At 50.7% G+C, this 13,952-nt stretch overlaps 1 protein-coding gene across 3 annotated transcripts; it reads right to left on the bottom strand.

Annotated features, from left to right (window-relative positions):
* Window positions 1-5,208: 5,208 nt before the first annotated feature.
* PPP1R11 (protein phosphatase 1 regulatory inhibitor subunit 11) lies at window positions 5,209-13,520 on the bottom strand. Of its 3 annotated transcripts, XR_013640142.1 has the most exons (4): window positions 13,380-13,520; window positions 9,208-9,319; window positions 5,431-6,084; window positions 5,209-5,230 (listed from the first exon to the last, which is right to left on the bottom strand). XR_013640142.1 is itself a non-coding variant. In XM_078877764.1 (3 exons), the coding sequence occupies exons 1-3, from the start codon at window positions 13,446-13,448 to the stop codon at window positions 5,585-5,587; spliced, it is 678 nt and encodes a 225-aa protein (XP_078733890.1). In that variant the 5' UTR covers window positions 13,449-13,515; the 3' UTR covers window positions 5,266-5,584. The 3 variants fall into 3 exon arrangements, 2 of the variants coding, with proteins under 2 accessions (XP_078733890.1, XP_078733889.1); XM_078877764.1 differs by lacking the exon at window positions 5,209-5,230 and having other exon boundaries at window positions 5,266-6,084; window positions 9,208-9,322; window positions 13,386-13,515; XM_078877763.1 differs by lacking the exon at window positions 5,209-5,230 and having other exon boundaries at window positions 5,270-6,084.
* Between the last annotated feature and the right edge of the window lie 432 nt (window positions 13,521-13,952).

Below are 13,952 nucleotides of genomic sequence, written 5' to 3'. Positions count from 1 at the left end.
CGACGTTGGAGGTCATCTCCGATTGGCTACGCTGACAAGGCCACGCCCCCCTTCACCGTCGAGGGCAGCTGGGCTGTCAAAATCCTCTGCGAGCGTGAGTGTGGGGGTCAGAGGTCGCAAACGGGTTTTGATTCCTTACCTGTCACGGGTAGGGTACGGGTATCGGGTACCCGATTGCGACCTCTGGGATGAAGCCAAGTTGCAGGCGCGGGTGGGTTGATTCTAGAAACTTGAATTGTGAGAAAAGACAAGACGTTGGGAAATGAGTGACAAACGGTGACTCACCAGTGACTCACGGCCTACCCGTACCCGGCCGCACCAGGGTCGCAAACGGGTAGCCGGGTATCGGGTAGGGTACGGGTATCGGGTACCCGGCCGCGACCTCTGGTGTGGGTACCGCATACTGGCCTCTCTGCAATAGGCACCTCTGTCATTACGACGGACGGACGGACGGGCTTGAGGTCGCCGTGTAATCCACGCGCGTCTCCGCCGTCCCTTCACCGCGCGCGACCGCCAGCGGTGAACGGCACGGCAAGGATCGGCACCGGCCCGCCTACCCCACCACCGAAACCGTGCCGTGCCGGCCACAGACACCCGTGGGCTCCCAGGGTCCCCCGCTAACGACGCGATGCCGAATTGGCTGTATATATGTAAATAACGCGGCGGCGAATGCGCAGTGCTTCGAACAAATGTTGACACTTATACGGGACTATCGTTATTAATGGTGGACGGATGACAAACGTGATGTTCTTGGTTCTTTCGGTAAAGTCACGTAGAAGGGAAGTAATAAAATAATAAAAATAAAACATAATAAAATAATTCTCGCGACGTTTCGGCCACAACGCAAGCAGCCGTCCTCAGGTGGCCGAAACGTCGTGAGAATTATTTTATTATGTTTTATTTTTATTATTTTATTACTTCCCTTCTACGTGACTTTACCGAAAGAACCAAGAAGATGAATCCCTGCAGTCACGAAAGCTTTAAATCGAAATTTAAACGTAACGTTGATAGCTTCATAGAGTCAAGAAGTCTCCCACTTACACCATCGGAACCTCATTCGACAGTAAAAAATATGATAATTGTTTTTTACCCTTTTATCTGGCAACAAAACTGACACCTTTTTTTTTGTTTTACGAGGAGTCATGTTTGCATAGACCACAATACCTGCAGTCATAATGCAAACAAAAAACACAACTCTGATAATGTATGCACGGTCCTTGAAGTTGATTGCTCCACACCTAAGAAAGGCGTCATCTGGTCCAACACCATGTGAGACTAGGCTCTTAGGAAAGCTGTCTCAGGTGTGGACCAATCAACTTCAAGGACAGTGCGTACATCATCAGTTGTGTTTTTTGTTCGCATTATGACCGCAGGTATTGTGGTCTATGCAAACATGACTCCTTGTAAAAAAGGTGTCAGTTTTGTTGCCAGATAGAAGGGTAAAAAGCAATTATCAGTCTCCCACTTGTCGATTTAATGCCTCCGTGACTGCAGGGATTCATATTCTTGGTTCTTTCGGTAAAGTCATCACGTAGAAGGGAAATAATGAAAATAATAAAAAATAAAATTCTCACGACGTTTCGGCCAAGTAGCTGCATGCGTTGTGGCCGAAACGTCGTGGGGATTTTATCGCGTTTAGATTTTTATTATTTTATTATTTCCCTTCGACGTGACTTTTAACCGAAAGAACCAATTCTCACGACGTTTCGGCCACAACGCAAGCAGCCGTCCTCAGGTGAAGAACAGGTCTGTCGGGAAGACAGCGTCTGAATGAAACACCACCAGGCTTGGTTCTGTTCTTCACCTGAGGACGGCTGCTTGCGTTGTGGCCGAAACGTCGTGAGAATCATTTTATTATGTTTATTTTTATTATTTTATTATGTTTTATTTTTATTATTTTATTATGTAAAATTTTAATTATTTTAATATGTTTTATTTTTATTATTCTATGAAGTTTTATTTTATTATGGATTATTTTATTATTATTTTTATTATTTTATAATGTTTAATTTTATTAATTTATTATGGTTTATTTTAATATTTTATTTTTATTATTCTATTATGTTTTATTTGTATTATTTTATTGTTTTATTTTTATTACTTTATTATTTCCCTTCGACGTGATGACTTTGCCGAAAGAACCAAGAAGATGAACCAAGAATAAGTCTCTCACTTGTTTCGCCGGCATTGTCAACGGTCTCCAGAGCCCGGATGGTACGTTTTTTCGTGGTACCATTGCAAATTCTCAGCAGTGTTAACATGTTTTTGAAGCACCCATGTGGATGTATATATATAAATAAATAACGCGCCAGCGGCGAATGCATTATAGGGGAGCGCGTACAATTTTTTTAACGCGACGCGTCAAGCCAACGGAACCACGTCGCAGCGCGAGTGGGAAGAAGCGGTCCTAACTACATGGCCGCCCTCGGCACGGCATCATCATCGTCGTCGTCGTCATCATCGTCGTCGTCATCGTCGTCGTCATCGTCGTCGTCATCATCGTCGTCATCATCGTCGTCATCATCGTCGTCATCATCGTCGTCATCATCGTCGTCATCATCGTCGTCGTCATCGTCGTCATCATCATCATCATCATCGTCGTCATCATCATCGTCATCATCATCGTCGTCATCTTCGTCATCGTCGTCGTCATCATCATCATCATCGTCGTCATCATCATCGTCATCATCATCGTCATCATCGTCGTCGTCATTATCGTCATCATCATCATCGTCATCATCATCGTCGTCATCATCATCGTCGTCGTCATCGTCATCGTCGTCATCGTCGTCATCATCGTCGTCATCATTGTCGTCATCATCTCGCGTGTTACAATGTTGCACGTTACTCATCATGACGCGATGTTTTCCCATAAAGCAGCGTTCTTCAGGAACGCAACCACCACCACCGCCGGGTTACAGGAGGGCAGGCCGCATTGTACGTGTGCATACACGTGCTAATCAGAGGTGCGGGGATTAAGGATGAAAACCTATGGGTCTATGGGTCTCTGTGTGAGTCTATGGGTCTCTGTGTGAGTCTATGGGTCTATGGGTCTCTGTGTGAGTCTATGGGTCTATGGGTCTCTGTGTGAGTCTATGGATCTATGGGTCTCTGTGTGAGTCTATGCGTCTCTGTGTGAGTCTCTGGGTCTCTGTGTGAGTCTATGGGTCTATGGGTCTCTGTGTGAGTCGATGGGTCTCTGTGTGAGTCTATGGGTCTCTGCATGAGTCTATGGGTCTCTGTGTGAGTCTGTGGGTCTCTGTGTGAGTCTGTGGGTCTCTGTGTGAGTCTATGGGTCTCTGCATGAGTCTGTGGGTCTCTGTGTGAGTCTGTGGGTCTCTGTGTGAGTCTATGGGTCTCTGCATGAGTCTGTGGGTCTCTGTGCGAGTCTGTGGGTCTCTGTGTGAGTCTATGGGTCTCTGCATGAGTCTGTGGGTCTCTGTGCGAGTCTGTGGGTCTCTGTGTGAGTCTATGGGTCTCTGTGTGAGTCTATGGGTCTCTGGGTGAGTCTATGGGTCTCTGTGTGAGTCTATGGGTCTCTGTGTGAGTCTATGGCTCTCTGAGTGAGCCTGTGAGTCTCTGTGTGAGTCTATGAATCTCTCTGTGTGAGTCTGTGTGAGTCTGTGGGTCTCTGTGCGAGTCTGTGGGTCTCTGCAGTGTTCCCGTGTCCCGTATGATAAATCGACTTAATGCCCGCAGCCTTCTCACACGTAAGGTGCACTCCGCGTACGGTACACGGAGACCTACTGCACGCCCAGGTGTCCTGTACACCACTAACTTCTCGCTGGACTGCCCGTCCGTGTGACATGTCCTGCATACAATACCCCGTGTCCTGTGCTACATCGTATCTCCTGCATCATGTTGTTGATTATAACCTACCTCCTACGTCATGCTGTATGTTATATCATGTGTCCTGTATGATGACGTGTACTACATCATGTGACCTGTATGATGGTGTGTACTACATCATGTGACCTGTATGATGGTGTGTACTACATGTGTCCTGTATGATGGTGTGTACTATATCATGTGACCTGTATGATGGTGTGTACTACATCATGTGACCTGTATGATGGTGTGTACTACATGTGTCCTGTATGATGGTGTGTACTATATCATGTGACCTGTATGATGACGTGTACTATATCATGTGACCTGTATGATGACGTGTACTACATCCTGTGTCCTGTATGATGACGTGTACTACATCCTGTGTCCTGTATGATGACGTGTACTACATCCTGTGTCCTGTATGATGACGTGTACTATATCATGTGTCCTGTATGATGTGTACTACATCCTGTGTCCTGTATGATGGTGTGTACTACATCCTGTGTCCTGTATGATGACGTGTACTACATCCTGTGACCTGTATGATGACGTGTACTACATCCTGTGACCTGTATGATGACGTGTACTACATCCTGTGTCCTGTATGATGACGTGTACTACATCCTGTGACCTGTATGATGACGTGCACTACATCCTGTGACCTGTATGATGACGTGCACTACATCCTGTGACCTGTATGATGACGTGTACTACATCCTGTGACCTGTATGATGACGTGTACTACATCCTGTGACCTGTATGATGACGTGCACTACATCCTGTGACCTGTATGATGACGTGTACTACATCCTGTGTCCTGTATGATGACGTGTACTACATCCTGTGTCCTGTATGATGACGTGTACTACATCCTGTGTCATGTATGATGACGTGTACTACATCCTGTGTCCTGTATGATGACGTGTACTACATCCTGTGTCCTGTATGATGACGTGTACTACATCCTGTGTCCTGTATGATGACGTGTACTACATCCTGTGTCCTGTATGATGACGTGTACTACATCCTGTGTCATGTATGATGACGTGTACTACATCCTGTGTCCTGTATGATGACGTGTACTACATCCTGTGTCCTGTATGATGACGTGTACTACATCCTGTGACCTGTATGATGACGTGTACTACATCCTGTGTCATGTATGATGACGTGTACTACATCCTGTGTCCTGTATGATGACGTGTACTACATCCTGTGTCATGTATGATGACGTGTACTACATCCTGTGTCCTGTATGATGACGTGTACTACATCCTGTGTCATGTATGATGACGTGTACTACATCCTGTGACCTGTATGATGACGTGTACTATATCATGTGTCCTGTATGATGACGTGTACTACATCCTGTGTCATGTATGATGACGTGTACTACATCCTGTGACCTGTATGATGACGTGTACTATATCATGTGTCCTGTATGATGTGTACTACATCCTGTGTCCTGTATGATGGTGTGTACTACATCCTGTCCTGTATGACGTGTACTACATCCTGTGTCCTGTATGACGTGTACTATATCATGTGTCCTGTATGCCGTGTACTACATCCTGTGTCCTGTATGCCGTGTACTACAACCTGTGTCCTGTATGCCGTGTACTACAACCTGTGTCCTGTATGACGTGTACTACAACCCGTGTCCTGTATGATGCCATGTACTACTACATGTGTCCTGTATGATGTGTACTACTACACACGTGTGTGTAGGTTCCCCCGTGCTCGCTCCACTGCTCTACTGCTGCCCGTGCGCGTGACCTGCCCCGCCGGTCGCACCGTCGTCGCCCCTGGCAACCACCGCCGGCACCGGTCGACCCCCGTCACACCCGGTATCATCAGCGGGCAGGGAGTGGGGGTGTCCCGCTTGCGAGGGGGCGGAGTCAGGGTGGCTGTGGGCGGAGTCGGGGTGGATGTGGGCGGAGTCGGGGTGGCTGTGGGCGGAGTCAGGGTGGATGTGGGCGGAGTCGGGGTGGCTGTGGGCGGAGTCAGGGTGGATGTGGGCGGAGTCGGTGTGGATGTGGGCGGAGTCAGGGTGACTGTGGGAGGAGTCAGGGTGGCTGTGGGCGGAGTCGGTGTGGATGTGGGAGGAGTCAGGGTGGATGTGGGAGGAGTCAGGGTGGCTGTGGGCGTGTCCGTGGGGGCAGTGGGCGTTGCCACAGCCGGCTCCGCCCTCCTCCGACTCGCTGTCCGAGGAGCTCTCGCCAAAGTCACGTGGCTTCTGGTAGACGCAGCAGCCTACCGTGAACACGCAAATACACACAGACGTACACACACGTAGAGATACACACAGATATACACACACATACAGATACACACACAGACACACACACACGTAGAGATACACACAGATATACACACACACACACAGACACACACACAGACGTACACACACGTAGAGATACACACAGATATACACACACATACAGATACACACACACAGACACACACACAGACGTACACACACGTAGAGATACACACAGATATACACACACACACACAGACACACACACAGACACACACACAGACGTACACACACGTAGAGATACACACAGATATACACACACACACACAGACACACACACAGACACACACACAGACACACACACAGACACACACACAGACGTACACACACGTAGAGATACACACAGATATACACACACACACACAGACACACAGACACACACACAGACACACACACAGACACACACACAGACGTACACACACGTAGAGATACACACAGATATACACACACACACACAGATACACACACACAGACACACACACAGACGTACACACACGTAGAGATACACACAGATATATACACACACACACACAGACACACACACACAGACACACACACAGACGTACACACACGTAGAGATACACACAGATATACACACACACACACAGACACACACACAGACACACACACAGACGTACACACACGTAGAGATACACACACATACAGATACACACACACAGACACACACACAGACGTACACACACGTAGAGATACACACAGATATACACACACACACACAGACACACACACAGACACACACACACACAGACACACACACAGACACACACACAGACGTACACACACGTAGAGATACACACAGATATACACACACACACACAGACACACACACACAGACGTACACACACGTAGAGATACACACAGATATACACACACACACACAGACACACACACAGATACACACACAGACGTACACACACGTAGAGATACACACAGATATACACACACATACAGATACACACACACAGACACACACACAGACGTACACACACGTAGAGATACACACAGATATACACACACACACACAGACACACACACAGACACACACACAGACGTACACACACGTAGAGATACACACAGATATACACACACACACACAGACACACACACAGATACACACACAGACGTACACACACGTAGAGATACACACAGATATACACACACATACAGATACACACACACAGACACACACACAGACGTACACACACGTAGAAATACACACAGATATACACACACATACAGATACACACACACAGACACACACACAGACGTACACACACGTAGAGATACACACAGATATACACACACATACAGATACACACACACAGACACACACACAGACGTACACACACGTAGAGATACACACAGATATACACACACATACAGATACACACACAGACACACACACAGACACACACACAGACGTACACACACGTAGAGATACAGATACACACAGATATACACACACACAGACACACACAGATACACACACACGAAACACACAGATACACACACACATACACAGAGATACATACACACACACTCACACACACAGATACACACACACGAAACACACAGATATACACACACATACACAGAGATACATACACACACACTCACACACACAGATACACACACACGAAACACACAGATACACACACACACATACATGTACACACACACGTACACACACAGATACACACACACAGATACACACACATACATGTACACACACACGTACACACACAGATACACACACACATACACACACAGAGATACATACACACACACGCACACACACAGATGCACACACACACGAAACACACAGATACATACACACAGATACATACACATACATACACACAGATACACACACACACAGATACACACACGTACACACACACAGATACATGTACACACACACACAGATACACACAAACACACAGATACATGTACACACACACACGCAGATACATACACGTACACACACACGTACACACACACGTACACACACACGTACACACACACACGTACACACAGACACACGTATATACACACACATACATGTACACACATACACACAGATACACACAGATACATGTACACACACATACACACAGATACACGTACACACACACACGTATATATACACAGATACATACACACACAGATACACACACAGATACATACACACAGATACACACGCACACACACACACACACAGATACACACGCACACACACACACAGATACACACACACACATACAGATACACACGCGCACACACACACACAGGCGAGGTAGTCAACATCTCCTAGCCACCGTGATGATGATGATGAGAGAGATGGAACCCACGACCTCCTGTAGACCAGGCGAGGTAGTCAACATCTCCTAGCCACCGTGATGATGATAAGAGAGATGGAACCCACGACCTCCTGCTGCGTACCAGGCGAGGTAGTCAACATCTCCTAGCCACCGTGATGATGATGATGAGAGAGAGATGGAACCCACGACCTCCTGCTGTGTACCAGGCGAGGTAGTCAACATCTCCTAGCCACCGTGATGATGATGAGAGAGAGAGAGATGGAACCCACGACCTCCTGTAGACCAGGCGAGGTAGTCAACATCTCCTAGCCACCGTGATGATGATGATGCTTCAAAGAGTCAGGATCGAACCCACGACCTCCTGCGTACCAGGCGAGGTAGTCAACATCTCCTAGCCACCGTGATGATGAGAGATGGAACCCACGACCTCCTGTAGACCAGGCGAAGTAGTTAACATCTCATAGCCACCGTGATGATGATGAGAGAGAGAGAGACATGGAACCCACGACCTCCTGTAGACCAGGCGAGGTAGTCAACATCTCCTAGCCACCGTGATGATAATGAGAGAGAGAGAGACATGGAACCCACGACCTCCTGCACACCAGGCGAGGTAGTCAACATCTCCTAGCCACCGTGATGATAATGAGAGAGAGAGAGACATGGAACCCACGACCTCCTGTAGACCAGGCGAGGTTGTCAACGACCGAGACTCACACTTGGAGGAGCGCCGACCCAGGTGCTCGTTGTCAATCGTGTCGCTGGTCCACACGACCCGCCGGTCGCCCCGTGGCCTCGTCAACCTCAAGGTGAGACCATGGTCGCCTGGCTGTGACAGGGCGGAGGGGGTGGGTAGGTGAGGTGGGGTAGGTTAGTGGGTAGGTCGGTGGGGGGGGGTGGGGTGGGTAGGGTGGGTGGGTGGGGGGGTAGGTGGGGAGGTAGGTGGGTAGGTGGGTGGGTAGGTGGATGGGTAGATGGGTGGGTAGGAGGGTGGGTAGGAGGGTGGGTAGGAGGGTAGGTGTGGGTTTGGGTGGGTAGGTTATTGGAGGGGTAGGTGGGTGGGGTGGGTGGGTAGGGTGGGTGGGGTGGGTGGGTAGGTGGGGGGGGTAGGTGGGGGGGTAGGTGGGTGGGGTGGGTAGGTGGGTGGGTGGGTAGGTAGGTGGGTGGGGTGGGTAGGTTGGGTAGGTGGGTGGGTAGGGTGGGTAGGGTGGGTAGGGTGAGTGGGTAGGTGGGTGGGTAGGTGGGTAGGGTGGGTAGGGTGGGTAGGTGGGTGGGATGGGTAGGTAGGTGGGTAGGGGGGTGGGTAGGTGGGTGGGTAGGTGGGTGGGAGGGTGGGTGGGTAGGTGGGTAGGTAGGTGGGTGGGAGGGTGGGTAGGTGGGTGGGTAGGTGGGGGGGTAGGTGGGTGGGTAGGTGGGTAGGGTGGGTAGGTGGGTGGGTGGGTAGGTGGGTGGGTGGGTAGGTGGGTGGGTAGGTGGGTGGGTGGGTGGGTAGGTAGGTAGGTAGGTGGGTGGGTGGGTAGGTGAGTGGGTAGGTAGGTGGGTGGGTGGGAGGGTGGGTGGGTAGGTGGGTGGGTGGGAGGGTGGGTAGGTGGGTAGGAGGGTGGGTGGGTAGGTGGGTAGGTAGGTGGGTGGGTGGGTAGGGTGGTTGGGATCAATGCGAGAGGTGGTGCAGCGGCAGAGGTCGCAAACGGGTTTTGATTCCTTACCCGTACCCGGCCGCACCAGGGTCGCAACCGGGTACCCGATACCCGTACCCTACCCGATACCCGGCTACCCGTGGCCGGGTACGGGTACCCGTTTGCGACCCTGGTGCGGCCGGGTACGGGTAGGCCGTGAGTCACTGGTGAGTCACCGTTTGTCACTCATTTCCCAACGTCTTGTCTCTTCTCACAATTCAAGTTCCTAGAATCAACCCACCCGCGCCTGCAACGTGGCTTCATCCCAGAGGTCGCAATCGGGTACCCGATACCCGTACCCTACCCGTACCCGGCTAGGTACGGGTAGGGTACGGCCGGGTACGGGTACCCGTTTGCGACCCTGGTGCGGCCGGGTACGGGTACGGGTAGGCCGTGAGTCACTGGCGAGTCACCGTTTGTCACTCATTTCGGGTAGGGTACGGGTAGGGAACGGCTACCCGTACCCGGCCGGGTACGGGTAGCCATACCCATTTGCGACCCTGGTGCGGCCGGGTACGGGTACGGGTAGGGAATCAAAACCCGCTTGCGACCTCTGCTAACAAACAGGCCACGGACCGGTACCGGTACACGGTCCGGAGTTTGTGGACCCCCCCCTGCTTTAGACAGAAGCCAAACCGACAACGCAGCCTAATGGCGGCGGGGAGGGGGGAGCAGGGCTCATGCGAGTTTGCGTCCGAGAATTAGTTCTACGAGAGCCGCTTCCTCGCGGGCGAAGGGACCCCCCTCCCCCCCCACCACACGCTTCGTACGAGATAATTAACAAACAAAATGAAGAAACGAGACGGGGCAGACTTCCACCCCCTCACCCACCTCCGACTTCAAAGCCTGCCAGATTGCTCCCGGCTGCAATGGTACCAAAGTCCATATTTTCTCACCTTTACACTTCCATGTGCCGTCGATGAGCACTTGCGGAGTGGTTTTGGAGTTTGCACAATCAAACGATTGATCACATCTGGAGGTTACGCGTCTCTCCGTCTGCCTGCCGCACCCACCCCATGTCTAAGCCACCAACATCAGAGATCGAATTGTCTTTCTATAACCGTACAGAGACTTTTCGTTAGTAATCGGTTTTTACCCTTTTAACTGGTACAAAAACTGACGCCAAAAGGCGTCATCTGGTCCAACACCAATGGAGACTAGGCTCTAAGAAAAGCTGTCTCGGGTGTGGACCAATCAACTTTAAGGACAGTGCATACATTATCAGAGTTATGTTTTTTGTTTGCATTATGACTGCAGGTATTGCGGTCTATGCAAACATGACTCCTTGGAAAAAGGTGTCAGTTTTGTTGCCAGATAGAAGGGTAAAAAACCAATTATCACTCTTGTATGTTGTTTCGATTTAAAGCTTTCGTGACTGCAGGGATTCATCTTCTTGGTTCTTTCGGTAAAGTCACGTAGAAGGGAAATAATAAAATAATAAAACACAATACAATAAAAATTCTCACGACGTTTCGGCCACAACGCAAGCAGCCGTCCTCAGGTGAAGAAACAGGGCTGTCGGAAAGACAGCGTCTTAATGAACACCGCCAAGCTTGGCAGCGTATATTTAATCTGGGTTAGAGGGGGAAGAGCGCCTTGACAAAGGAGTTTACATATCAACAGCGGAATTAAGCATGTTGATGGCAAATGCAGATATGAGATTAAATTTCGATTTAAAGCTTTCGTGACTGCAGGGATTCATCTTCTTGGTTCTTACGGTAAAGTCACGTAGAAGGGAAGTAATAAAATAATAAAAACAAAACATAATAAAATACAATTCTCACGACGTTTCGGCCACAACGCAAGCAGCCGTCCTCAGGTGAAGAATGAAACACCACCAAGCTTGGGGCGTATATTTAAGCTGGCTTGGAGGGGGGGAGGTGTTATGTGTTATGTTTTGTTTTTATTATTTTATTACTTCCCTTCTACGTGACTTTACCGAAAGAACCAAGACGATTATGAGATTATTCACTCCTTGTGGAATGTGTAGGTGGTGGTAGGGTGGTCTCAAAGTCATATTCTGCTAGTGTATTGTGTAGGATTAGCAGTGATAAAGGGAGGAACATTTGTAATCGTAAGGAGCTGTGTGGTACAGGAGGACGTGGAGCTGAGTGGACTTGCCGATGACTGGTACCAGCGGTGTCAAGATCGGCCTCAGTGGAGGAGGCTCGTGAAGGACGCTACTGGGCAGTTGGAGGCAGTCGCCCTCCAACAACAACGGAGGGCGGAGGAGCGACGCTCACAACAACGAGCGGAGCGCCGGGTGGCTAAAGCACAGCACGTTGGCACAGTAGGGGGCACAGGTGGTGCATCGGCCAGTCATCTCGGTCATCTCGGTCAGTCGACCCGTGGCACCTGCTGGGTCTGCCCCGTGACCTCCTCCTGCACCTAGCCTGGCACAGCAGCAGTCAACCCATGGCACCTGCTGGGTCTGTCCCGTGACCTCCTCCTGCACCTAGCCTGGCACAGCAGTCAACCCATGGCACCTGCAGGGTCTGTCCCGTGACCTCCTCCTGCACCTAGCCTGGCACAGCAGTCAACCCATGGCACCTGCAGGGTCTGTCCCGTGACCTCCTCCTGCACCTAGCCTGGCACAGCAGTCAACCCGTGGCACCTGCTGGGTCTGCCCCGTGACCTTCTGCCAGCGGGTGTTCGACACTTCACGTGGCCTCAAGGTGCACCTAGCCTGGCACAAGCGTCGTGGTGACGTCACCGCCACTTAGTGGCGAATGGCGGTTGTTGTTGTTGTGTCTGTGTGTGTGTCTGTGGTGATGGTGATGGTGGTGATGATGATGGTGGTGGTAGTGATGGTAGTGATGATGATGATGGTGGTGGTGATGGTGGTGATGGTGGTGGTGATGGTGGTAGTGATGATGATGGTGGTAGTGATGATGATGGTGGTGATGGTGATGATGATGGTGGTAGTGATGATGATGGTGGTGGTGGTCGTGATGATGATGGTGGTGATGATGGTGGTAGTGATGATGATGGTGGTGGTGGTGGTGATGATGGTGATAATGACGATGGTAATGATGGTTGTGGTCGTGATGATGGTGGTGATGATGATAATGATGATGGTAGTGCTGATGATGGTGATGATGATTATGATGATAATGATGGTGGTAGTGCATCATGATGATGCTAGTAATGATGATGATGATGACGACGAGGCCATCACCACCACAGTGGATTGACACGCGGCCCGGCACTCACCTGCTGCTGCTGCTGCTGTGTGAGCGTGAGGCTTTGCTCGCCTCCACACGACTCGGACATCGCCTCCATCGCCCTCCACCACCTCCACCACCTCCTCCACCTCCTACGCGTCTCCCTCCGCGTCTCTCTCACACACACACACACACGGACAGGCGTGACGTCACCCGTGCCTCGGACTGGCGTGACGTCACCCGTGCCTCGGAGTAATGTGACGTCACCTGTAACTCGGAACGGCGTGACGTCACACCCGTGCCTCGGACCGGCATGACGTCACACCAGTGCCTAGGACTGGCGTGACGTCACACCCGTGCCTGGGACTGGCGTGACGTCACACCCGTGCCTAGGACTGGCGTGACGTCACACCCGTGCTTCGGACTGGCGTGACGTCGCCCGTACCTCGGACTGGCGTGACGTCACACCCGTGCCTCGGGGGAGGGGGGAACGGGTGTTCGTGACGTCACGCGGGTCGAACACGCCGACGGGATGACGTCACCCCCTCACCGGCCACGGACGGCGTTGGGATCTGCGCGCGGGTGACGTCACCGCGGCAATCGACGTTTCAAGCGCTTGCTT

The sequence above is a fragment of the Lampetra fluviatilis genome, chromosome 48, assembly GCF_964198595.1.
Source record: "Lampetra fluviatilis chromosome 48, kcLamFluv1.1, whole genome shotgun sequence".
Classification (NCBI taxonomy): Eukaryota; Metazoa; Chordata; class Hyperoartia; order Petromyzontiformes; family Petromyzontidae; genus Lampetra; species Lampetra fluviatilis.
The sequence above is the reverse complement of the archived record's forward strand: the minus strand, read 5'-3'. Positions and strand labels throughout refer to the sequence as shown.

What these genes read in the sequence shown, in the direction of transcription:
- PPP1R11 (XM_078877763.1), bottom strand. Translation starts at nt 13,448, where the DNA reads ATGGAGGCGATGTCCGAGTCGTGTGGAGGCGAGCAAAGCCTCACGCTC. An exon ending in CACAGCAGCAGCAGCAGCAG is followed by an intron (nt 9,320 to 13,379) that starts GTGAGTGCCGGG and finishes GCCCTGTCACAG; the next exon opens with CCAGGCGACCATGGTCTCAC. An exon ending in GGGTCGGCGCTCCTCCAAGT is followed by an intron (nt 6,085 to 9,207) that starts GTGAGTCTCGGT and finishes TGTTCACGGTAG; the next exon opens with GCTGCTGCGTCTACCAGAAG.